Consider the following 22,914-nt stretch of genomic DNA (forward strand, 5'->3'; position numbering starts at 1 on the left):
TTTTATTTGAGATTTTATTTATTTTATTATTTTATTTGAGAGAGAATTTTTACTTATTTATTTATTTATCTGAGAGATTTTATTTATTTGAGAGAGAGAGAATGAGCAGTGGGAAGGGTCAGAGGGAGAGGGAGAGAGAGCACAAGCAGGGGAGCAGCAGAGGGACAGGGAGAAGCAGACTCCCTGCTGAGGGGGAAGCCCGATGCGGGACTCGATCCCAGGACCCAGAGATCATGACCCAAGCGGAAGGCAGACACTTAACCAACTGAGCCACCCAGGCGCCCCTAGAATCATGTCATTTTAAAGTAATAAAGAGTCCCAAGCTTCCCCTTCTGCCTGTGATGAAAGCATAAGATCCAGACTTCCAGCACCAAATGAGTAAAGAGCCAGATGAACTATATGAAATGTAACAATAGGAGAACAGGACAGTGTCTGGAGGCAGGAACCAAATGACAGGAGCTCCAAGGCTGCCCCAGCTCATGTTGTGAGTTTTATCAAGGACCATTTCTCTATCAGAGCAACTATGATGAATATGTTCATGTAGTTTCTAATGTAAGAATGACCTGTAATGGTGGAGAAACTGGTTCAAGGTATTTGTCTTACGACAGAGACATATTTTTACTTAGTTTGGTGCTATCTGGGTTACTTTAGCTTGATTAAATGAATTGTGAAAACTTTCATATTTTTCAATATTTTGCAATAGTTCACACAACTCTCAAGAGGAAATAAAGTTAGTTAAATGAATTAAGGCACTAGTTAAAAGTAGTAAAAAAATACTTCATTCAGTACTACTGCAATAGGGGAGAGAGGCTTCAGTAAAACTGAACTCAACTCCCAATACAGCAAAGACAGCTGGGGATTTACAGTAACACGGTAAGGGGATCAGTGGATGGAAAATTACCAAAAGGAGACAGCAAGTTGGGGGATTCTTGCAAACCTGTCTCAACAGGATTCTTGTTAAAGGCAGGCCAAGGACGTAGACATCAAGAGTAGCGGATAAGGAAACTGATCGGATGCCAAGAACGGGGTTTCTACCTGAACTGACTTAGCAGGACTCTTGCTAAAACAGGGCACCGCAGCTAGCATTGGGCCCAGTGTGGCCTAGGAGAGAGGGGACTCGGAGGAAACTGAAGTTCGTGGTCAACTGTCACAACTACAGAAAGAGGCAGAGAAAATCAGCATTTATCTTGATAAAAACAAGTATCACAATCTATGCTACCATATTGGTAAGTCCCGAATGTCACGTATTTCTCCAAGTTCCGGCGACAGATAAAGCTGAACCAAGTCTGGCCATACGTTTAACTAGACGTTTTCGCCGCATTCCACCCTGTGCGATACTGAGCTCCTAGCGCAGCGCCGACAGCGAGCCAGCGCCGGGGGCGCAGTCATCTCCGTTCACGGAGGGGCCACCGCGTACACGGCGCAACTTTGCCGGGGACTCATCTCACAAGAGAAGTGAGGCTCACTTAAGGCGCTCTGCCCCTTCTCCCCTCCGCGGGGTTAAGCACCGACGGGCTCCAACGAGGAGAGGCTTCTCTGGGGTAGCCGGGGCAAGGTCGTCACCCGGTCCCCTCGCAGCTTCCCAAGACAACACCCGACCAACGAGGCGCAGCCACGCCGGAAGCCCCCGCGGTTCTACGGTTGGGATCGCCCCGCCCGCCCGCGGGCTCGCGCCTGCGCACTCCGACCGCCGCGCCGCGCCGCGCCCCAGCAGCCTTGTGGGAAATGTAGTCTGGCGCCCAGGGCGTAGGCGCCGGGCAGGGCTGCGTCCGCACTGGTTGCTCCCGCTCCAGCTGGGAGAGGGTGAGTGCTGGGCCGCGGTAAGACGCACCGCATCGGGTTGGCGCCGGGCGAAGGCCCAGGCAGGCGGAGGCCCGGACGGCCGGGCGAGGCCCCTGAGAGGCGGGGCCGGCGCTGGATGGGCTGGGGGCCGCGTCCTGTCGGTCCCCGCGCGGCGCCGGGCCGCTCGCTCCAGGTGCGCCCTCTCTCGCCCCGGGAGCCCGGCCGGGTGGGAACACCGAGAGCTGAGGGCCGCCACCTGTCGGGAGCGGCGAGGGCGGGGGACGTGGTGCGGCGGCCCCGGGCCCGAGGGCTCTGGGAGTCGCTCAGATCCTGGGTTCCTCCCCGCCGCGGGCTTTCCCCGGGCCCCGCTTCGGAAGTCTCGGGGGATGCTGCACCTGGTGCGCGGTCTCGGGGCTCCAGCACCTGCCCTTTGTGTCCGCCTCGTGTGGCGGACGCGCCCTCTGTGATCTCCGATTCCGAGCGGCGCTGGCGTGGACTCCCCTTGATCCATCTGAGAATGGGGAGTTCGACCCCGTGCAGGTTTCTATTTCAGGACTCTTTTTTTTTTTTTTAAGCAATTTTTTCTCCGCTTCCCCCAGCCCCCCCAAAAGAATAAGTTCACTGTAGGAAAACGAGAAATTTCAGAGGAGCATTAAAAAAAAATTATCTGAAAACTGTCAAAATCTGCACGTCGGCGTATAAACAGAGAAAGGCTTTGTTTTTACACAAAGATGTGGACATTAGTGTCCTTTTCTCCATTTACGTTTAAAACTGAGCTTTGAAATACATTTGGAAAGGGTTTAAAGTGCACAAATATTAAGCTCCATGATTTTTTACAAATGTTTTTATCTGGTGTAAGTACCACTCGAACCAGGTAGAGAATAAACTTTTTTAAAAAACATTAATATTTGAAAAACAATTGTCATTTTAAAGAGCGTGAGAAAAAGTATGTCTGTGCCATATTCAATCCTCCCTTTAGGGAGGCCTTTGCATTCCTTCTCAGGTTTGTTTTTTTTCCCCTCATGTTATAAACCATATAGACCATTTGGCTACACACATCTTTGCATTCCTGTCCCATTCTATAAGTCTCTTCAGATGAAATTTCTGGGTCATACTGTAAGACTTGATACCCTTCCATCTTACTCCAGAAAAGTAGTCATTTATAAACATTTGCAATATAAGGGTGCCTAATGGACCCACACCAAGTCTGGGTGTTCCTATTCTCCAACTTCCCGTGAGGTGGAGCAATAGGGTTGTTTAAATGTATGTTTTGAACACTTATGAATATTTTATGCAATTTTGAGTTTTGTTTTTAAATTCTGTATCTGATACAGTGTTTTCTTACCAGGCAGAAATGTTACATTTTTACATGGTTAGACATGAAAACCATCTCTTCACGTTTGGGTGTTTGACATCACTGTTAGGGGGACTTCCATCCCATTACCACAAAAAACGTTCATCTGCAGTTTCTTCTAGTACTTTAATTGATTTAATGTGCAAATTTTTATTCTTTTCCAAATGGTAAGTCCTTGTTCCAAGTTACTAATTCATTCTTTTTTCACTGATGTGAAATGTCACTTTTTCATATCCTGAATTCTTACATACAAAATGTTTTCTGAATTGTTTGTGTTGGTAGGATTTTAATTTGTTCTACTGATCCTTTTCTCTGCTAGACTATAATCCACGAGGGCATGGAGAACTTGTTATCTGTTTTGTTTACGGCTGTATTTACCCTCTCCCGTAGGAATGGTGCCAGGTACACAGCAGGTGGTCAGCACTATATCTGGTGAATCAATGACTCAGCCTGTTCCATCACACTATGTTCTAATTATTGTAGCTTTATGATATCTGGTGGGCAGGTTCTCCCTCACCACTCTTCCCTTTCAGATGTTTCCTGGCTATCGTTAAATGACACAATTAACTTAAAATAAGATCTTTTCCATCATTATCTTTAAAATACTATTACTTAGGTATAACTTGGTTAGGAATGTGCTAAGTTTATAAATTAATTTCAAAGAAGTGACAACTTAGATATTGTGACAGCCTATCCAGGAATATGGTATGTCTCTCTGTTCATCCTTTATATATCTAAATAAGCCCAGCAAAATAAACTTCATGAATTAAAAATACAGTTTTCCTTAGGTGGGTACCATGCATTTCTTACTTGGTTGATCTGTGGGTATTTTATTTGTTGTTGTTGCAGGAGTCTCATTTCTCATGGCTTCTTTTCCTTCCGTCAGCTCTGCCTCCTCTGGATCCTGCCCATCCCCTAGGAAGGACCATGCAGCAAGGAAAGGGAAGGCAATGGCTATTGGGCCTCTGCCACTGGCAGCTCCGGTGAGCTTGTATTTCTCACTGAACACTCTCCCTTACTCCTTAGCACTTATTCCTGTACCGTATGTGGGCTTCACTGCAGAGGATGGGGCTACTGAGATCTCGGAATGTTGCATATTTCCCATACAGCCCCCCTTACTGTCCCTCAGCTCTGTCCTCAGCAGTCTACTTCCTTATTCAGCTGGGAGCCCTGGCTTCCTGAACTTTTGGTGCCATTCAAGCATCATCAAAGGAATAAAAATCATATGAAAGATGATCTGGGCGTTTATAGGGTTTATGGACCCTTGGGGAACATAAGAGAGGTTATATCTCTACAAGATACAGTCGTGATGATTATATGTGAACATGATAATAAGAACAAGTATGGCCAGGTACTCAGATTGTCAGTGTTCCAAAACTTGTGGCAACCAGGAGAAGTAGGGTTAGATAGGGATAACTGGAGAAGATTTGCTATAATGGAGTTAAAGTGTCCCGAGTTTAAATCCCGACTCTACCGTTTATAGCTGCATTGTCTTGGGTAAGTAACCTGACTTCCCTGAAGTTCCTCATGGTGATGATAGAAATAAGAGCATTAACTGAGTGTTTGCCACCTACATGACATTAGTAAGCATTTCACATGGCTGATTTCATTTAATAATACATACTTTATAGGTTTGTTGAAAGTTCAAGTGAAATAACATATGTAAAAAGTGCCCAGCATGGTTACTAGAATGTTAGAGGTACTCAGTAAGGCATTCTTAACATTATTCTAGCTTGGTATTGTAGTTTTAGAGGTGGAGCAAATGTAGCAGTGACTGGTGATGAGAGGGAATCAGATATAAAGTTTGGGGTCAAGTTCCAGGAAGGAGGAGTTTGTGCTTCTGGTTGGGTGGTAGGCATGGGGGTGGAGGATGAGGAGGAATTTTGATAAGGCATGTTCCAAGAAAGAAGCAGTGTCCATCAGCTAAAGAAATTCATGCAGTGTAAAAGTAGTGAGGAGCCCAGGGGTTTTTTGCCCTGAGAGATGGCTTGAAAACGGAAACTGCTAGGGGCGCCTGGGTGGCTCAGTTGGTTAAGCGTCTGCCTTGGGCTCAGGTCATGATCCCAGGGTCCTGGGATCGAGCCTGGTATTGGGCTCCTTGCTCAGTGGGGAGTCTACTTCTCCCTCTCCTTCTGTCAAATAAATGAATGAATAAAATCTTTTTTAAAAAAAGAAAAGAAAATGGAATTTGCTAGTTTTTACTAGAACCTGGAGTTGTTGCTCCTCTGGAAAAAGAGGGTATCAGGGGGACTTGGCCCCAGGAGACCCTGAGTTTTGTTTTGCTTTGTTTTGTTTTTTAAGGTTAGGCTTATTTAACTTTGTCTGCTATCCCACGGGACTCGTGGTGTTTTCTCTATTCATAAGATCATGTATTAGGGTTCTCTCAGCTATGTCACTGGTTTATTTATCAACAGAACCAGTTTAAAGAAGGCTACATGAAGACAAGTACTAACTGTTGTGATTTCTGTTTGTACTACTTTCTCTCCTTCGTATTATCAGCTCAGTTATAAAAGGCAACATAACTCACAAAAATAGGCAGAAGAAAGAGGGAGTTTCCAGAAAAGAAGGTTTAAAGGGGGAGCATTCAGAAGATTTTGGTTGATGAAGGTTATGGTTTGGCTATCAGGAGCCTTGATTTTATTTTATTTAGTTAAAGTAGTATTAATTTTTTAAATCAGCTTTTTTCCCAGGTGTAATTTTACATAAGATAACCCATTTAAGCATATAATTCATTGAGTTTTGACAAACTTATGCACTAACATAATCGCCACCCTAATCAAGCTATAGAGCATTTTCCTTACCCCAGAAAGTGTCATCACCCCCTTCCAGTTCACAACCCCCACCCCAGGCAATCACTGGTTTGATTTCTAAATACTTCAGTATGTGTTTCCTAAAAACAAGCTCTCGTTTTACATCAGCAGAATACAATTACCAAATGAGGACACTTACGTGGACGCAGTACTGTTAGTTAACCTACAAACCTTACACATATTTCGCCACAAACTGGGTCCTTTATCTGGTGCAGGACCCAATCCGGATCACAGCTGGCATTCAGCTGTCACGTCTCCTTAGCCTCCCTTAACCTGGAACAGTTCCTCAGTCTCTGTTTTGGATGACCTTGACACCTGGACCTGGGATGTATCAGTGAAGCATTAGAGCTGTTCCCCTTTTTCCGTCTTTCCTTTTTAGGCTGGTCATGGGACTATGAATCGCCCAAGTAGGACTTGTGTTTGCCTTTAAATTATATCTTCTTCTTCTGAATATACATACTAGCTGTGTCATCATAAAATTTTTTTTTAAGACTATAATATATATTTGCAGGTCTTAAACCCTCAGAGATAAGCATGGACATACATTCTTCTGGCCTTTTAAATATCTGTTTACATCCTTGCCCAGTTTTATACTGGGTGGTTTGTATATAAAAGAAGCCTTTTATGCAGTGTGGACATTAATCCTTTGCCATAAATCGCCAATATTATTTATTCTCTGTCATTTCTCTTAGATCTGTTTATAACCTCTTCTGCTACGTGTAAGTTTTGAAGTTTTATGCAGTTAACTTTCTTTTTCCTTTGTTTGGCTTTGGAATCATGCTATGAAAGGCTTTCTGTACCCTAAGATTATATAAATATTTTTCTACATTTTCTATTAGTTTTATATTTTAAATTGACATATCTAGAATTTATCATTTATAAGTGAGGTCGGAATCTAACTTCATTTAACAACGTGGTGTAGCATTTCATCATCCATCCGTTCACTAAGCAGGGATTGAGCACCTGCCTACCACGTGTTAGGCAGTATTCTGGACGCTGGGAAGATGGCAGTGAGACAGGCTTGGTTCCTTTCTCCTAGATCCTGTCTTACAGAAACGGGAGGCAGCAGAGAAGAAATAATTACTGAGGACATTGTTAGCTGCTGTGAAGGCCACACAGCAGGGCGGCCTGGTGGAGTGTGACATCTCTTTTAGCTGGGCAGAGCCAGAGTGGCACCCCAGAGGACATGGCATTCCAACCGATGTAATCTCCTGAATAATCTGCTTCTCCATAGGTTGGAAATGCTCAGCAGGGAGCCCGATGCGGAACTCGATCCCGGGACTCCAGGATCATGACCTGAGCCAAAGGCAGTCGCTTAACCGACTGAGCCACCCAGGCGCCCCTACTGTACCTTTCTTTTACATTTATCCTTATAGTTAAATTGTATTAACTATTATCAAGTTCCAACAGTAACAGTTAAAAAGTATGCAATTCTGATTTGAATTCCATTAAATCTATATCAATATGAGGAAGACTACCATCTTTTACAGTGTTTATTCTTCCTAATGAATAAAAAAACTACCCTTCATTTTATTCAGATCCTTCATAATGGCTTTTGTTAAGTTTGATCACAAGGATCTTGCATATTCATATTAAGTGTATTCTGAGGTGTTTCATTTTTTGTTGCTATTGTGATTGTGATTTAAACACAATTGAGATTATAAAAAAAAAAAAAACTGGATTGCTGGGGCGCCTGGGGCTCAGTCAGTTAAGCATCCAACTCTTGGTTTTGGCTCAGGTCATGATCTCAGGGTTGTGGGATTGAGCCCCATGTTGGGTTCCGTGCTCAGAAGGGAGTCTGCTTAAGATTCTCTCCCTCTGCATCTGCACCCTCCCCAACTCTCACAATCGTGCGTGTGCTCCCTCCCTCTCTCTCAAATAAGTAAATCTTAAAAAAATAAAATAAAAATCAGATTGCTAAGAATTATATCTGAAGACATTGTGTTGCTGTGGTGCCTCAAAGTCCATCACCGTCATACCTTCTTTATAAATTATACTTTGATCATTTAAAATATCCCAATTTATTCCATTTGATCCTCAACCTTTTCAAAGGATAACAATACCAAAAAACCCATGTCTTTAGGTTTAAGAAAACTTTTTGCACAAACGAGACAAACCCATGAAGCTGCTTATTTCAAACACCACGAGTTACCCTGTGCTTTTAATGTAGCGCTGGAGAGAAAAGACCATACTAAGTGGAAAGGCAAAAGGGAAAAACCTCTGAAGGGATAAACAACAAATATGTTTTATGGACAATAGAGATTAACAACAAATACATTTTGTGAACAGTATCATTAAGTTTCACATTAGCCTTTGAAAGTGCTCTTCTGTACTTCTCTAAATCAGTCATCAGGAGCCCTTCTGTAGCTCAGGGGGCCACAGGATATTTCATAATAGAGACAAGCTCTGCACTGAAGCCCACAAGGATCCAGGGAAGTGGGGAAGACTGGCATACAGCCCACAGGAGTCTGAATCTGGGCTTTTAATTTTGCTCAATATGTTCTAACAAGGCAATTTATTGAAAAAACAAAGTAGATTAATTTTTGGAAGGAGAATATCCTATTTCTGCTACCTTTTTCCCCAAAGAAGGGGCTTATGCTTTGTTTCCACATACATTATACCTTATCTGATATTCATTTGTTCTCCTCGCAGTTTCTTCTTTTTTCTTTTCTCCTTGCTTTCTTTTTATTTACACTGGCCTGATATATCTTGTCTCTACCCGCCCTCCCCCCCTTACTTTTTAACATTCTGGTTTGTGCTTGTATATGCTAGATTTGAAACCAATTTTAGAGTTTTTGTCTTTTAGTAGAGAAAGTCAACTCATTCACATATGTTGTTATACAAGTATCATGTCTTTTCCTGATTATTTAAGGATTTATGTTTATTACACTTTCTTGTTTCCTTTCTTTACATTTATTAAACTGATTTTTCTTGGTTCCTTTTTTCCTTTCATAAAATGGAAATTCAGCCATATAATTATGTCCTACTAGAAGCTACCTTTACATTTCTTGACAATATTTGTGATTTTTAACGTTATGTTGATATGTTGATTAAATAAATATTAGCAAAAAATAATGAGGCAGAAAGAGAATGAACTCTGCCTCAGTGCTAACACTTTTTCTCTAAGTTCACAGCAAGCAGGATGTAAAATACACATACTTCTTGGGCGTGGGCTTCATCCCATCTCTGGTATCCAGGCCTTTTCTCTCCATTACGTTTCTCCCCTTGCCCACTTATATAGCACAGCGCTCTCTGTCCTTAAATGAAAGCCTCTTCCATGGCTTTATCCCCATTTCCTTGTCCTTCTTTCCATATCGTCCTCTCTTATCTTTTCCACATAAGTCTGAAGTAATTTCACAGCTGCTTCTGATTCCTTATCTTCCATTTAGCCTTTTACCCACTGTGAGCTGACTTCTGCCTTCATCACTCTGCTGAAATTAGCTCATTTTCCAACCAGCAGCTCTCCTTTCAGTCATCATTCTGTCTGACCCACTCCTTCCTCCTGGACCTTCAGTCCTGAATCTCCTTCCCTCCTCCCACCCCCCAGCCCACACTCACTTGCTCTGATGGGGGTTGGCTGCAAGGGTTCTTTTCTTGGCCTTTTCCTCTCACAACACCAGGAGATAGATGGCCTTGGGTTTGAGTCCCAGCTGTGTGATCGTGGAGAAGTTATTTAGCCATTCTGATCCTCAGATTCCTCCTCTGTAAAATGATGACTTTAGTGCTAACAATTTGGCAGGTTGTCATATGGATTAAATGAGGTGAGGTGTGTGACTCCTATTAGTGCAAAACTCAGTATAACTGTGAGCACTCAATCAGTGCTCCCTCCTTGTACTAGTCAGGCTTCTTCAAAGAAAGAGAACCCAGAGGCCTGAGATCCGGGACTGAGGGGTAAGTCCTGGTCGGGGTCTGAAGGCTCAAGAGCTAAGAGCACTGTCTGAGGGCTGCCGCAGCTCAAGCAGAGCCAGCATATTTGTCCTTCCTCGGCCTTTTTGTTCTATTTGGGCCCTCAATGGATTGGATGATACCTTCCCACATTGCTGCGGGCTGATCTTTTCTCGGTCTCCTGACTCACCGGGAGCACCCTCACAGAAACACCTAGAAATAACACTATACCAGCTATCTGGGCATACCTTAGTCCAGTCAAGCTGACACATAAAATTAACCATCACACTCATTAAACAGATACTGAATACCTACTGTGTTTTACTTTCTAGTCTGACAGCTAGAAGAACAATGTGCTGAAATGGGCTTGTCAATTCAAAATGCCACTCTCAGGTCAAGCTGGGTGTTTTCTTGGTCCTCTTAACCATATTCTGCATGTATATGTGCTGTCGAAGCGAGCACAACCATATTCTGCGTGTATCCTGTTTGTACGTGCTTTCCCTCCATTACCTGGGACTCCGCCTGTATTACAAAGCCTGAAATTCCGTGTGCCGCCTTGACGACGCTGAGCCTCGCAGGGCTCCAAAGACCTGGCTGTGAGCTCTCCTGGTCTCCCTGCCCCAGCCCAACAGGAAAAGCACCCTACTAGCTAGCCCTCCCATCAGCCAGACCGGGTGCAGCCCTCCCAGTCCTCAAGCTAATGGCTTTTGCCTCCCTCCCAGCCCGTGAAATTGTTCAAACAAGCCGACTGCATGTTCCCATGGTAACCAAGGGTCCCCTCACTCTTGTCACTACAAAGCCTGCTTCCTGCAGCCCCAGCTGGCTTACCAGTGCAGTCCCTGAGTGGCCCTGCATGGTGGGTAGGCTTGCCCAGGCTATGAGAACATGTGACTGGTAAACTGCTGTCAGTCTCTTCTGTCTGGTGCTGGGTGTCGTGTGTTCAGTCATCTTGTGCTCTGTAAGGCGCGCGATCCCTCCTTCACCAATGGGGTAAATGGGAGGCCATGAGAACAGTACCTACTCTTCTCCAGTGGTAATCTAGAGCAGCCTTCCCTATTACTCTCTAATAGCTCCTCTGCCTGTCCTTACATGTCAAAGCACTTTCTTTTTATTTACTCATTTATTTAATTATTTGAGAGAGAGCATATGATGGCGGGGGGGAGGACGAGGCAGAGGGAGAGAGAGAAATCTTAAGCAGGCTCCATGCCCTCCACGCCCTTGGGGCCCTGAGATCATGACCTGAGCCGAAATCAAGAGTCGGATGCTTAAGCGACTGAGCCACCCAGGTGCCCCAAAGCACTTTCTATTATTACATTTATCTCTGATCATTTCATGATAATGTACATTTTTGTTTAGTTTCTTTAGGCAGATAAGACATTTTTCTCACACTGATCTCTTTATCCTTCCCTTCTAATGCTGCTTGTTTTTGTTTGTTTGTTTTCACTTCCCTCAGGAGGTTTTATTGGCATAATCCTCTGAGCAGGAATTTATAGTTTCAAGAGTCAGTGACATTCAGGGATGTGTCTATGGATTGCACTTGGGAGGAGTGGATTTGTCTAGATTCTGCTCAGAGGAACTTGTATGGGACAGTGATGCTGGAGAACTACAGGGACTTGGTTTCACAGGGTAAGGACCTCTCATTCTAACTCAAAACCTCCCTACTGACATCTTTCCCTACCTACTGACACCTTGTACAACCGCGGAAATTCAAGAATTCGCACTTGCTATCCTGCTGTGATAGGTCGTTGTTTTAGGGTGGTTGCTTGGTGTCCTCTCTGGACATGGAATGGAAAACAGAACCTTCCAAAGGCCTGACGGGCAAGGGACAAGGACAGGTACCGGGAGTGGTTGTTATACTCAGTTCAGAACCCACATTTAGTGGCTCTCCTCCCGAGCAGGGCATCAGCTTTCAAACCAAATGTGATTTCTCAGCTGGAACTCGAAGAACTGAGCTGGATGACAAAAGGACTTCCAGTGGGCCTCTCTCCAGATACAGATCAGGCAGCAGGTACTTGTTACCTGAGTGTGTCCACTTGGGAGAAATCCCTGCGGACCCCCCTGGGTCTCCTGGAGAGACCTGCACCCCCCAACATATATTCTCTCAAAGGCCTCTGCATTACTCATGTCACCGCTCCTCCCTCTGTCCTGCAAAAGTCCTCACCATGGAGGGAAGTAAGTGTAGGAAGATTAAATGAGTTACTACATTTGTAGCACTTATTAATTGCTGTGAATATCAGTAAATGTTACCAGTTATTGCTTTTCTGTCTTCATCTGTATTTTGAATCCCTGTCTTTCTGTCTTCCTCCACTTTATATTCTCTTTCCTGTTTCACGAGTCTCTCCTGTCAGCCATAACCTCTATCCATGGCTTTCTTTCCCTCATTCATTTAAGCCTTTGTCAGCTTTCTTAAAGGAAACTAGTGTTTTTCTCCCTGAGTTGCAAACATGTATACATGTTTTATAGTCTTCATTTAAAAACAAATGAAGAAGACTTTAGCCTTGTTATTTTCACTAGTAACCTCATGTTTTATGCATTCCCTTTCTCATTCCTAAACTTTCAGTCTTCATCCCATGCTACTCTAAGCATTTAATGCCTCTGAATCTTTGTTAACCAGTTTCTAATCCCCTAATCCCCCTCACAAATGAAATTTCTGTTAGAGGTTATCGCTGAATTTCCTCTGAAAAAATACACTTTACAGCCTTATATTCTCTACTCAATATGAAAGCACTGATCACCATTTCTTCTAACACATCTTTTAAATTAAAGAGATATTAGGCACATATTTTTATCTCTGAATAGTGTATGACTACCTAAGTATAAAGCAATAAAAGAAATCAGTAAAAGAACATATTGACAGGAAAAAAAGAATCTTACGAACATTGCTGCTAGTTTCTAGTAAGCTTTCTAAAGAACAGGATTTTACAAGAATCACTGGGTCAAAAGATGTATTTTTTATGGCTCTTGTACACATTGCACAACTTTGGATATTTTTATGCCTTTTAGTGGTAATTTATTAGGTATAAAATGATCCCTTAAGGTAGCTTTAATTGCCTTTACTATAGATTCTGTGGTTTGATTATCATTGGTATTTTTTTTAAAGATTTATTTATTTGAGAGAGCGAGAATGAGAGAGAGAGTACGTGAGAGGGGGGAGGGTTAAAGGGAGAAGCAGGCTCCTCTCCGAGCAGGGAGCCCGATGCGGGACTCGATCCAGGGACTCCAGGATCATGACCTGAGCCAAAGGCAGTTGCTTAACCAACTGAGCCACCCAGGCGCCCTACTATTGCTATTTGTATTTATTCTTATGTAAATAATCTTTTTATTCAACAAACATTTTGTGAGCACTAGGCCCTGTTCCTAGCACTGTAGTAATAAACAAGACAGGCAGTTTCCCCATGGAGCTTATAGTCTAGTGGGGGGAAAGTAAATTAATAAAGAAAGCAAGCATGGAGGGAGAAGGGAAAGGAAAGGAAGGGAATGAATAGTCTAGAGTCCTAGTGCTATGTGGAAAAAGCAAGCAGAATAAAGGAACTGGATCAGTTAACAGCAGCTTTATTTTAGAGGGAGTGATCAGAGAGGGCCTCTCCTTGAAGGTGGATGTTGAACAGATAATTCACAAAGTGATAGGCCATGTAGACCATTTTGGGTCCAGGGAACAGCAGGTGCAAAGACCCTGTGGGCGACTGCATGGTCTTGTTTGAAGGGAAGAGTGCCAGGAGATGTAAAGATTTCCTTAAATTTATTTCTTAAATAAATTCCTTAAAGGAATTTTTCTTTCTTAATATTTCTTAATATTATTTCTTAATAATATTTCTTAAATAAATTCCTTAAAGTCTTTCAGTCCTTCTCTGAAAAAAATTTATTTCTATTTTTAAATTTCTATGAGCCTTCTTTTCATTCTGAGTGTTCCTTCTTTCTTAACAGCAATATTTTTTAATGCATGCATTAATTTATTTTGTCTGTATGAGAATATTTTTTGTTTGTTTTGTTTTTTGGTATATGTATGCAGCATTTTTTCCCTTATTCTCTAGATTATTTTAGTAGGTTGATATATGCCTTTTTAATTATCCCACTGTCATTTTGGTGGGTTTTCTGGAGGCAGCAGAGGTGAACACATATATTCTTAATCCTGGGTTTTCCTCTATCTTCTTTACTGGTCTTCAGGCTTCTCCACGGCTAAATCTAAAGATTCTTCATTTGTTTATGATTGCAGTTCACATTATATTTGCCTTGTCTCTCTGAATGTCTGTCCAGCCACCAGTGTGCAGGCTCACTGAATTGTCATGATTGAGCTAACTGCTTTATATCCCTGCCTGGCACGTTGCCTGCCAGAGTAGGTATTTAATATATGCTTGTTAAATGAATATTGAATGACATCAAGTAGAATTTTTAGACATTAGGTGAAAATACAGATTTGAAAGTTATAATCCTATCCGTGACATTCATATCAATGAGTATTATTAATTATCAGGAGGAGGGAATGAGAAGGGCAAAGTAGCAAGGATGGAACCCTAAAGGACAGTAAGATTGACTTGAGGCCAAAGATGCCCCAGTGAAGAGGACAGAAAGAGTTGTCAAAGGAGGAGAAGAGAATGTAGGGAGAGCCAAGGGAAGAGAGAAGCAGTGGGAGAGTACTGCATGCCAACCAAGAACTGGAGGGTGCTGTTGGCCTTAGCCAGAAGGACGCTAAGGATGTGGCCTGAGGAAGAGCACTCTTGGTGCAGAGGGAAATGTGCTGTGGGTAGATGAGTAAAGAAGCAAACAAGTAAAGACATTACAGACAGTTGTTTCAATAGGGTTCACTTTAGAGGAAAAGGAAGATACGGCAAGAGCTGAGACAAGTCAGAGGTCGAGTGCCTCTGGTTTGTTTACCAGCGAAGAGACTCAAGTGTATTTACGGGAGCAGAGAGGAGAAACCTAAGACTGAGAAAAGTGGAGCCAGAGGATGAAGCCCGGAAAATTGGTGGTGTGCTAACTCCAGGTCTTGTTTTTTTCCAGATTTTCTTTGATGTAACTGCCAGATTAAGCTACCATTTAGTCTTTTTCTGTTCAAAACCAAGACAAGAAAGTGTGGAGGACTGAATGCTGTGCTCAGCTCTTCTCCAGCCATCATGACTCACTCCTCGTAACCATCCTATGGGGTAGGTACTGCCAGCGCCCCCTCAGTGGGACAGATGGGTTCAGAGGGGGAATGACATGCCCGAAGTTGAACACAGGTTTCTTGTTTTGTTTCTGCCTTCGAGTTTAATGCTAATTCTGAAACAAAAAAGTTATAACTTTCTTTCCCTGCCTTGCTGTGACTTCTTATTTCCAAGTACATCTAGCAAAAATAGAACCTCTACATCCTGGCCCAATTTTTCTTTTAGATGATTGTTTTCTTCCTTCCTTCCTCTCTTTCTTTCTTTTTGGACAGAGAGTGTGTTTGTGAGCTTGTGGGGGGAGGGACGAGGGGAGGGGCAGAGGGAGAGAGAGAGAATCTTAAGCAGGCTCCATGCTCAGCACAGAGCCCGACACAGGCTCAATCCCACAACTGAGATCATGACCTGAGCCAAAATCAAGAGTTGGATGCTCAACCGACTGAGCCACCCAGGCGCCCTGGATGATTGTTTTCTTTTTCTGTACTAAGGTTTTCATGTGTACAGTTCTTGAATGCTTCATTAGATTTTGCCTCTGTTTTATAAAAGCTGAGTAGAAAACGTAGAGATAGAAGTTCTGTTAGAGACAGCATTATTGCTAGTAAACTTGTTAATGCTGAAATAGAGATGGGAATTATTAGTAACGTGGAAAGCAGTGAATTTTTACCCTCTAGTCAGTGGTCATTAGACTTAAATCTGTTGGTGAAGTACAGTCATGAAGGATACAAACAAGAACATGTGCAAAGTATTAAAATCTATTACCAAAGATTATGTCTATAAAATAAGATAGTTAGGGATTCTGTAACATTTTAAGCTCTCCAGGAAGCCACCCTTTACTACCCCAAACACAGAAACCTATTATTTGTGTTTTATACACGACTTTGTATCATTCTCAGAAATGTACTGGGTGACTACTTGTGTCTGTGTGCACGTGTGTGTGTTAACATACACACAGAATTTATATATTGTTACAGAGTCCCTATTTACCTTCATGCTAACCTGAGCCTCCCTCATGTATAGTACAGACACATGTCTTTGCCTCCATTAGTAGGAAAACTAACCTAAAAGACCATAATAAATATAGAAGTATCCACAGTTCACTGATCCTTACACAGGGCAGGCCCACATCTGCCTCGGGGCCTCAGCACTGGGATTTCCTTCTGTGTGGGATGCTCTCCCTTTGATAGTCCTGTGACTCCCTCCTCACCCCCTAAAGTCTTGGCTTCAATATCACCTTTTCATTGTGGCCTTTCCTGAAGACTCTATGTAAAATTACAAACCATTCCCCTCACCCATCATGTTCCCTATTTCCACTTTCTTGCTTTTATTTTTTCCATAAGGTATGCCACTTACATTCTAAGTATTTTACTTATTATGTTGATTGCCCTTCTTGCTCTCATGGAAATATAAGTTCCTTAAGGGTAGAAATGTGTTTTGTTCATTGCTAGCACCCTAATCAGCACCTGGCTCAACAGATATTTCTTAAAGAGATATTTCATGTTCAGAGGATCCGTCTGGCTGCTATATGGAGAATGCACTGTACAGCACCAAGAGTGTTAAGTAGGAAGTCCAGTCAGGTGAATAAGTGGTGGAGTGGAAGGAGTAACTTACCTACTACACAGGGGATTGAAGGAAGACAAAAAGAAATAAATCGACTTGCCATAGGAAGAGCAGGACCTGCTGCCCGAGAGCTGTACCCACCCCAATTCTCTGCAGGCTCTTGGCCTCTACTATGGCCAGTGTCAGCCATAAAGACTGAAGGATCTGTGTTCTCCCAGATGCCTCAGTCCTGGGGGCTCTTGTTCATGTCCTGATGAGTACCAAAATTATATAAAGCCTATAACTAGACATTCTAAGGGAGAATGGGCTATCACTCCAAAGTCCTGTTTAGGGAAAAAGGAAGAGGGGGCTGTATATTGTTTAACACAAAATAATAAGGGTAATGGTAACAGCTAACAATCAATGAACGCTTATCCTGGCCAGGCACATTGCTGTGCACGTTACAGGGGCCTTGTTTAATGAGACAGCAAAATAGCAAGCATCTGAACCTCATCCAATCCTAGAAGAGCTATAGTTTTTGATCCTTAGTGCTCCGGTCCCAGCCCTTCAACACTTCACTAATTCTGAGTACAGCTACCCTAACACTTTTATGTTTTCCAGGGAGACAGTCATGTGATCTGAGAAAAGTAAAATTTCCTCCCCTCTACGTTGTCTAATGTACTGGTCACACTTTGGGAACAATATTAAATAGTAAGCATCTTTCCTTGATTCTGTTGCTAGTGTGAATTCTAGAGTTTTATGTGTATGCTTGGTACACTGCTTATAATTTTGTTTTTGAATCAGGATCCAACATTGGATATTATCAAATACTTCTGAAGCATCCCTTGGGTTGGTCACAGGTCCTTTTTCCCATGTCCCACTAATATATTAATAGATTCCTAATAGCGAGCATTCTGGAACTCCTGGATAAATCCTTTGTTCAAATCGCCTATCTAAGTAGTATTTCAGGAACGGCATAGGAGTTCTATAATTACTAAATCTTTCATATTTAAGAATGTGTTTTGGTTTTCTCTACACATGTATAGAGTACTGGCCATGTGCAATTCTTGAGTCACATTGGTCTTTCCTCAGTCCCTTGTAGACATGGCTTCCCTGTTTTTGGCATCCCATGTACCCGGAGCGATCACTTCAGTCAGTTTTTAAAAAAATTGTTGGTAATCCATTTTTAATTTCCTGCAGCAAATCTCCAGAATTAACTTTTAAATTAGATCTCCAAATTCCATGAAGATATACTGTCTCTTTTCTTTAGTACATAGTGATGTTTCAACTTAAAATTGTTAATATTTTCCAAAATAGGAAATATTTTATTGTTCTCATTTTAAGAAATGTCATATATACAGAAGAATATGTAAAATACATGTACTATTTAGCAAAAATCTACGTATTCTAAGCTCTTTATAAGTATTAACTAATTTTTGTTCTTACCTCAACAATATACAATAGGTGCCATTTAACAGATGAGGACAGGAACACGGACAGGCCCAAGGTCACACAGCTAAGTGGAGCCAGGTAGCCTGGCTCCAAAGTTGTCGTAGCCATTATGCCATACTGCTTTTCTTTATAGTTCACGATGATAAAGATGAACAAATAATAAGGAAAGCAAACACCCAGACACTAGAACCCAGATTCGGAAACAGAACGTTGCTTGTATCTTTTTTTTTTATTTTAGGATTTTATTTATTTATTTGACAGGGAGGGAACACAAGCAGGGGGAGTGGGAGAGGGAGAAGCAGGCTCCCCGCTGAGCAGGGAGCCCGATGGGGGGCTCGATCCCAGGACCCTGGGATCACGACCTGAGCCGAAGGCAGACGCTCAACGACTGAGCCACACAGGCGCCCCCATTGCTTGTATCTTAGAAATGCTTTGTTTGAGCCTTCTCATTCACATCCTCTTACCCAAGACATAACCATTCTTCCCACATTTGTGATAATTGTCTTTCCTTGCTTTTCCTTACAGTATTGCCATCCATAAAGAAATCTCTAAACAATACATTTAGTTTTAGCCTGTTTTTAAACTTTATCTAAATGGCCTCTTACTATATACATTTTTGTGTGACTTGGCTTAAATTACTTATTAATTCTGATTATTCTACATAGCTTTAGTTAATGTTCTCTGTTGGTTCGGGCTGCTATCACAGAACACCATAGACTTGGTAGCTCTAACATCAGACATCTATTTCTCATAGTTCTGGAGGCTGGAAGTGTGAGATGGGGGCACCAGCATGGTTGGCTTCCTGGTGAGGGCTCTCCTCCTGCTTCATGGACAGCTGCCTTCACACTGCATCTGCACATGGTAGAGAGCAGAGAGAGGGGAAGCAAGCTCTGTCATCTGTCACTTCTTATAAGGGCTTTACCGTCATGACTTAATGACTTCCAAAGGTTCTCCCCCTAAAGTTATCTCATTGGGGATTACGCTTCAACACGTGAGTTTTGGGGAGACACAAACATGACATCCTTAACATTCACTGTTTTCAGTTATCCTGTTATAAATATTTCACAACTTAGTTATCCATTCTGTTGTTGGTAGCAATTGGGTTGTTTCCAGTTTTTTGCTCTTGTGCACGATGTTACCTTTAAAATTATGAATTGTGGTGTACCTTTGCAAAGCAGATTCCCTAAGTGTATGTACCTACTAGTGGGTTTGCTAAATCACAGTCTGTGTGCCTGTTCTACATTACTAGGTAGTGTTAAACTTTTTCAAACACCGGAACCAAATTACATCTCCACCAGCAGTATGTGAAAGTTTGCATTACAGCACATCTTTCTAAAATCTGAAGCTATCAGTCTGCACTTTTTAATTTTTTTACTCAGGTGGATGTTACTCATTAGAGCTTTAATCTCCCTTCTCCTGGTTACTGTTGAGATTGGGTATCTTTGCTTGTTTACTCACCACCACTGTTTCCTTTTCTTAAGTGCCTATTCAAGTCTTTTGCCCATTTTTCTGGTGGGCTTAGTGTTCCACGACACTGTTTTCCAGATCGAGGTTCTAGTCCTCCTGTATGGGCCGTGTGTTGCAAAGATCTCCTTCCAGTATGTCACTGTTTTTGTTTACTTCCTTTTTGACGCCTTTTGATGACTGGAAGCATTTCATTATTCTCCCAGTGTTTATTTTCCAGGTGGTTTTTATGTTTTTTTCCTCATTCTCCTGTTACTATTATTTTAAAATTTTATTTCTTGAACCTCTACATAGTTTCCACATTTGTTACTTTCTGTGTATCATTTATCTTTGAATGAGGGCAGTTCTGTCTTGAGTTTATATTTGTCTAACAGTGTGAATGGCTCCTCCTTTGCCCTTTATGTTGTTTATTGGGTAGAGCTTTGGTTGCACAGTTGGATGTGATATAGTGACAGGACAGGAGGTAGCCTCCAGTTCATGTGTTACCTGTTGATATTCACACTCAATTGGAGAGGTCCTTTCTGGGGTTACCTGGTGGCTTTAGAAGAGGAGCCTGCGTGGCTTTCCACTTTTTCTCTTTTTTTACATAAGCAGGTCAGGTTGCAAGGAGGTGGTCCGGTTAATGCATACCTCATGCTTCATAGTAAAGCCTCCTGCTCACAGGCCTTTGGTTTGTTGGTTCAGTGTTGATCTTGGCTCTGGTAATTTTGATCAAGCTGACAGCTGATTCTCAGATTGTAGTTTTCTGTCCTCTGCCTCTCATTGCCCGGTCCCCACCCCCAGCCACTTTGTCTAGGATAAGAAGGGGGATCTGATAAAATAAAGTCAGAGTGGTCACAAGGTCCTTCCTTCAGCCCCATCTCAAGCAGCTCAACAGATCCTGCTTTGCCTCTCCCTGCCTGTTTTTATTACTTTACAATTTTTTTTCTTGAACCTCTACATAGTTTCCAAATTTGTTACTTTCTGTGTATCATTACTTTGTTACTTTCTGTGTATCAAATCTTTGAATGAGGGCAGTTCACATCTCTAACGAATGGGTATTTAGTAGGAAATGGTAGGGCCCTGTATGACCCTCTTACCTAAAGAGAGAATGAGAAACTTACAGCCTGTTGAAAGTTGGTGGTAGGGTGAACCTTTAGATTGTGTCATCCTCCCTTAAGTTTCAAGTAGGTTGTGGTATTTTATGTTCCAAACAAGCATATTCCTGAAGGGTAGTTTATATGCATTATCTTACTTAATCCTCATCAGATTATTTTTATCTTTATTTTAGGTCTGTGAAAACTAAAACCCAGAGAAACAACTAGTTAAGAGGGTAAGTTAACAGTCAGGGTTTAAACCCAAGTGTGTCTGATTCCAGAGCCAACAATCTTTCACGGTGTCACACTGTGGTGTTGTACAAAGATTTAGTGTCAGAATTAGAGGCAGCATTGCAGGGGAGAAGAAATTGCTGGTGGGAATACCAGGGCTTTCTGATCTGCCTCCCCCGATCCCAGCTTGTCTGTATATTTTCCCTTCATTCCGTCTTCATTATTCAGCCTTGTCCAAAGGTCAGTGATTTCAGTGTCCATCCCTCCTGCATACACAGGCTTACTCTTTTCTCTGCTTACTGCCTCCTCTAGTTCTCCTGTTATTTATGAACTGGTTCACTGTTCTTTCCCTCCCTTCTGGTTTTCTTCCTCATTGTAGGGACATCTTTGAAAACTCTCACATGTGCCCCACAGTTATTCTCAGTTTCTTTCTCTCATTCCCACCTTAGACAGTTTTTTGTCTTCCAGCACAGAAACCGATGTGTATTTGAATTTTTATTTTTTTCAGACTGGGAGACAAGACTTGAAACCAAAGAATCAACTATAAAGCCCAGCATTACTGAATATTTATCCTATGGGGTAATGATGGAAAGGGAAGGTCTCTGGCCTTCTTCTTTAGGGGAAGCCTGGGAACCTGATAATTGGTTAGATGGGCAACAGAAAAACCAGGACAGACATCTGCGCCAAGTGGCCGTTACTCATAAGGAAACCCTCCCTGAGAGGAGGGCATGTGGAGGTCATGAATTTGAAAGATGTTCTAGTCAGGGGTCAATCCTTGATATACAACAAAGTATTCCTGTGGGACAAAGGCCCCATAATCAGAATTCACATGGAGAAGACACTAAACAGAATTCTGAATTAATTAAAACTCAAAGTATGTTTGTAGGAAAGAAAATCTATGAATGTAATGAATGCGGGAAAACCTTCAGCCAGAGCTCATCTCTTCTTAAGCACCAGAGGATTCATACTGGGGAGAAACCCTATAAGTGTAATGTATGTGGGAAGCACTTTATTGAACGCTCCTCCCTTACTGTACATCAAAGAATTCATACTGGGGAGAAACCCTACAAATGTAACGAATGTGGGAAAACCTTCAGCCAGAGCATGAACCTTACTGTTCATCAAAGAACTCACACTGGAGAGAAACCCTATCAGTGTAAAGAGTGTGGAAAAGCTTTCCGTAAGAATTCATCCCTTATTCAACATGAAAGGATTCATACTGGAGAGAAACCATACAAATGTAATGAATGTGGGAAAGCTTTTACCCAAAGCATGAATCTTACAGTTCATCAGAGAACTCACACAGGAGAAAAACCCTATGAGTGCAATGAATGTGGGAAAGCCTTTAGTCAGAGCATGCACCTTATTGTACATCAGAGAAGTCATACTGGAGAAAAACCCTATGAGTGTAGTGAATGTGGAAAAGCCTTTAGTAAAAGCTCAACCCTAACTCTGCATCAACGAAATCACACTGGAGAAAAACCCTACAAATGTAACAAATGTGGGAAATCCTTTAGCCAAAGTACATACCTTATAGAACACCAGAGACTTCACTCTGGAGTAAAACCTTTTGAATGTAATCAGTGTGGAAAAGCTTTCAGCAAGAATTCATCTCTTACTCAACATCGGAGAATTCATACTGGAGAGAAACCTTATGAATGTATGGTATGTGGAAAACATTTCACTGGGCGATCTTCCCTTACTGTACATCAGGTTATTCATACTGGAGAGAAACCTTATGAATGCAACGAATGTGGAAAGGCCTTCAGCCAGAGTGCATACCTTATTGAACATCAAAGAATTCATACTGGTGAGAAACCCTATGAATGTGATCAGTGTGGAAAAGCCTTCATTAAAAATTCATCCCTTATAGTGCATCAGAGAACTCATACAGGAGAGAAACCCTATCAGTGTAACGAATGTGGGAAAGCCTTCAGTCGGAGTACAAACCTTACACGACATCAGAGAACTCATACCTGAGTTTTTTCATTGAACCCTTCACCAGGATTAACTCTTTGGTGATAATCAGATAAGTCATGTAACACAGAAACCTAATAAATGTAATGATTGTAGGAATCTTTTAGTTGAAGTTTAAGTTTCTCTATCAGATAATACCACCACAAAGAAACCATATAAAATAGAGAAATCTTAATTCAGAATGTAAAACATTCCTTTACACCAGAAGG

The 22,914-nt window shown here is 42.1% G+C and overlaps 1 protein-coding gene and 1 long non-coding RNA gene across 15 annotated transcripts in view; one reads left to right on the forward strand and one right to left on the reverse strand.

Annotated features, from left to right (window-relative positions):
• The window catches only part of LOC123854950 (uncharacterized), a 33,394-nt gene that overhangs the window by 6,022 nt on the left and 4,458 nt on the right, over positions 1 to 22,914 (reverse strand). For 2 of the 7 annotated variants that reach the window (XR_010412941.1, XR_010412940.1), the window contains exon 3: positions 9,505 to 9,648. The exons of 4 other annotated variants lie outside the window; for them this stretch is intronic. This is a non-coding gene — a long non-coding RNA (uncharacterized LOC123854950). Of the gene's footprint in view, positions 1 to 9,504; positions 9,649 to 17,854; positions 18,810 to 22,914 lie in introns of those variants that run through there. One more of the 7 variants, XR_006793429.3, reaches the window with a different exon arrangement.
• Positions 1,718 to 22,804, forward strand: ZFP2 (ZFP2 zinc finger protein). 8 transcript variants are annotated; one of them, XM_064595750.1, is made up of 7 exons: positions 1,718 to 1,803; positions 4,023 to 4,119; positions 11,285 to 11,457; positions 14,830 to 14,972; positions 17,127 to 17,216; positions 20,692 to 20,733; positions 21,237 to 22,804. In XM_064595750.1, exon 7 carries the CDS (start codon positions 21,311 to 21,313, stop codon positions 22,706 to 22,708), a length of 1,398 nt encoding a protein of 465 aa, XP_064451820.1. In that variant the 5' UTR covers positions 1,718 to 1,803; positions 4,023 to 4,119; positions 11,285 to 11,457; positions 14,830 to 14,972; positions 17,127 to 17,216; positions 20,692 to 20,733; positions 21,237 to 21,310; the 3' UTR covers positions 22,709 to 22,804. The 8 variants fall into 8 exon arrangements, with proteins under 8 accessions (XP_064451820.1, XP_045746241.1, XP_064451821.1 ...); XM_045890285.2 differs by lacking the exon at positions 17,127 to 17,216; XM_045890286.3 differs by lacking the exon at positions 17,127 to 17,216 and having other exon boundaries at positions 1,737 to 1,975.

Source organism: Mirounga angustirostris, unplaced genomic scaffold (assembly GCF_029215605.1).
Source record: "Mirounga angustirostris isolate CCGP_5_RB_7025 unplaced genomic scaffold, mMirAng1.0.hap1 SCAF_7, whole genome shotgun sequence".
In the NCBI taxonomy this organism is placed as follows: domain Eukaryota; kingdom Metazoa; phylum Chordata; class Mammalia; order Carnivora; family Phocidae; genus Mirounga; species Mirounga angustirostris.

Bases quoted from the DNA above. Each gene is read 5' to 3' on its own strand.
- ZFP2 (XM_064595750.1), top strand. From the start codon at position 21,311: ATGATGGAAAGGGAAGGTCTCTGGCCTTCTTCTTTAGGGGAAGCCTGG.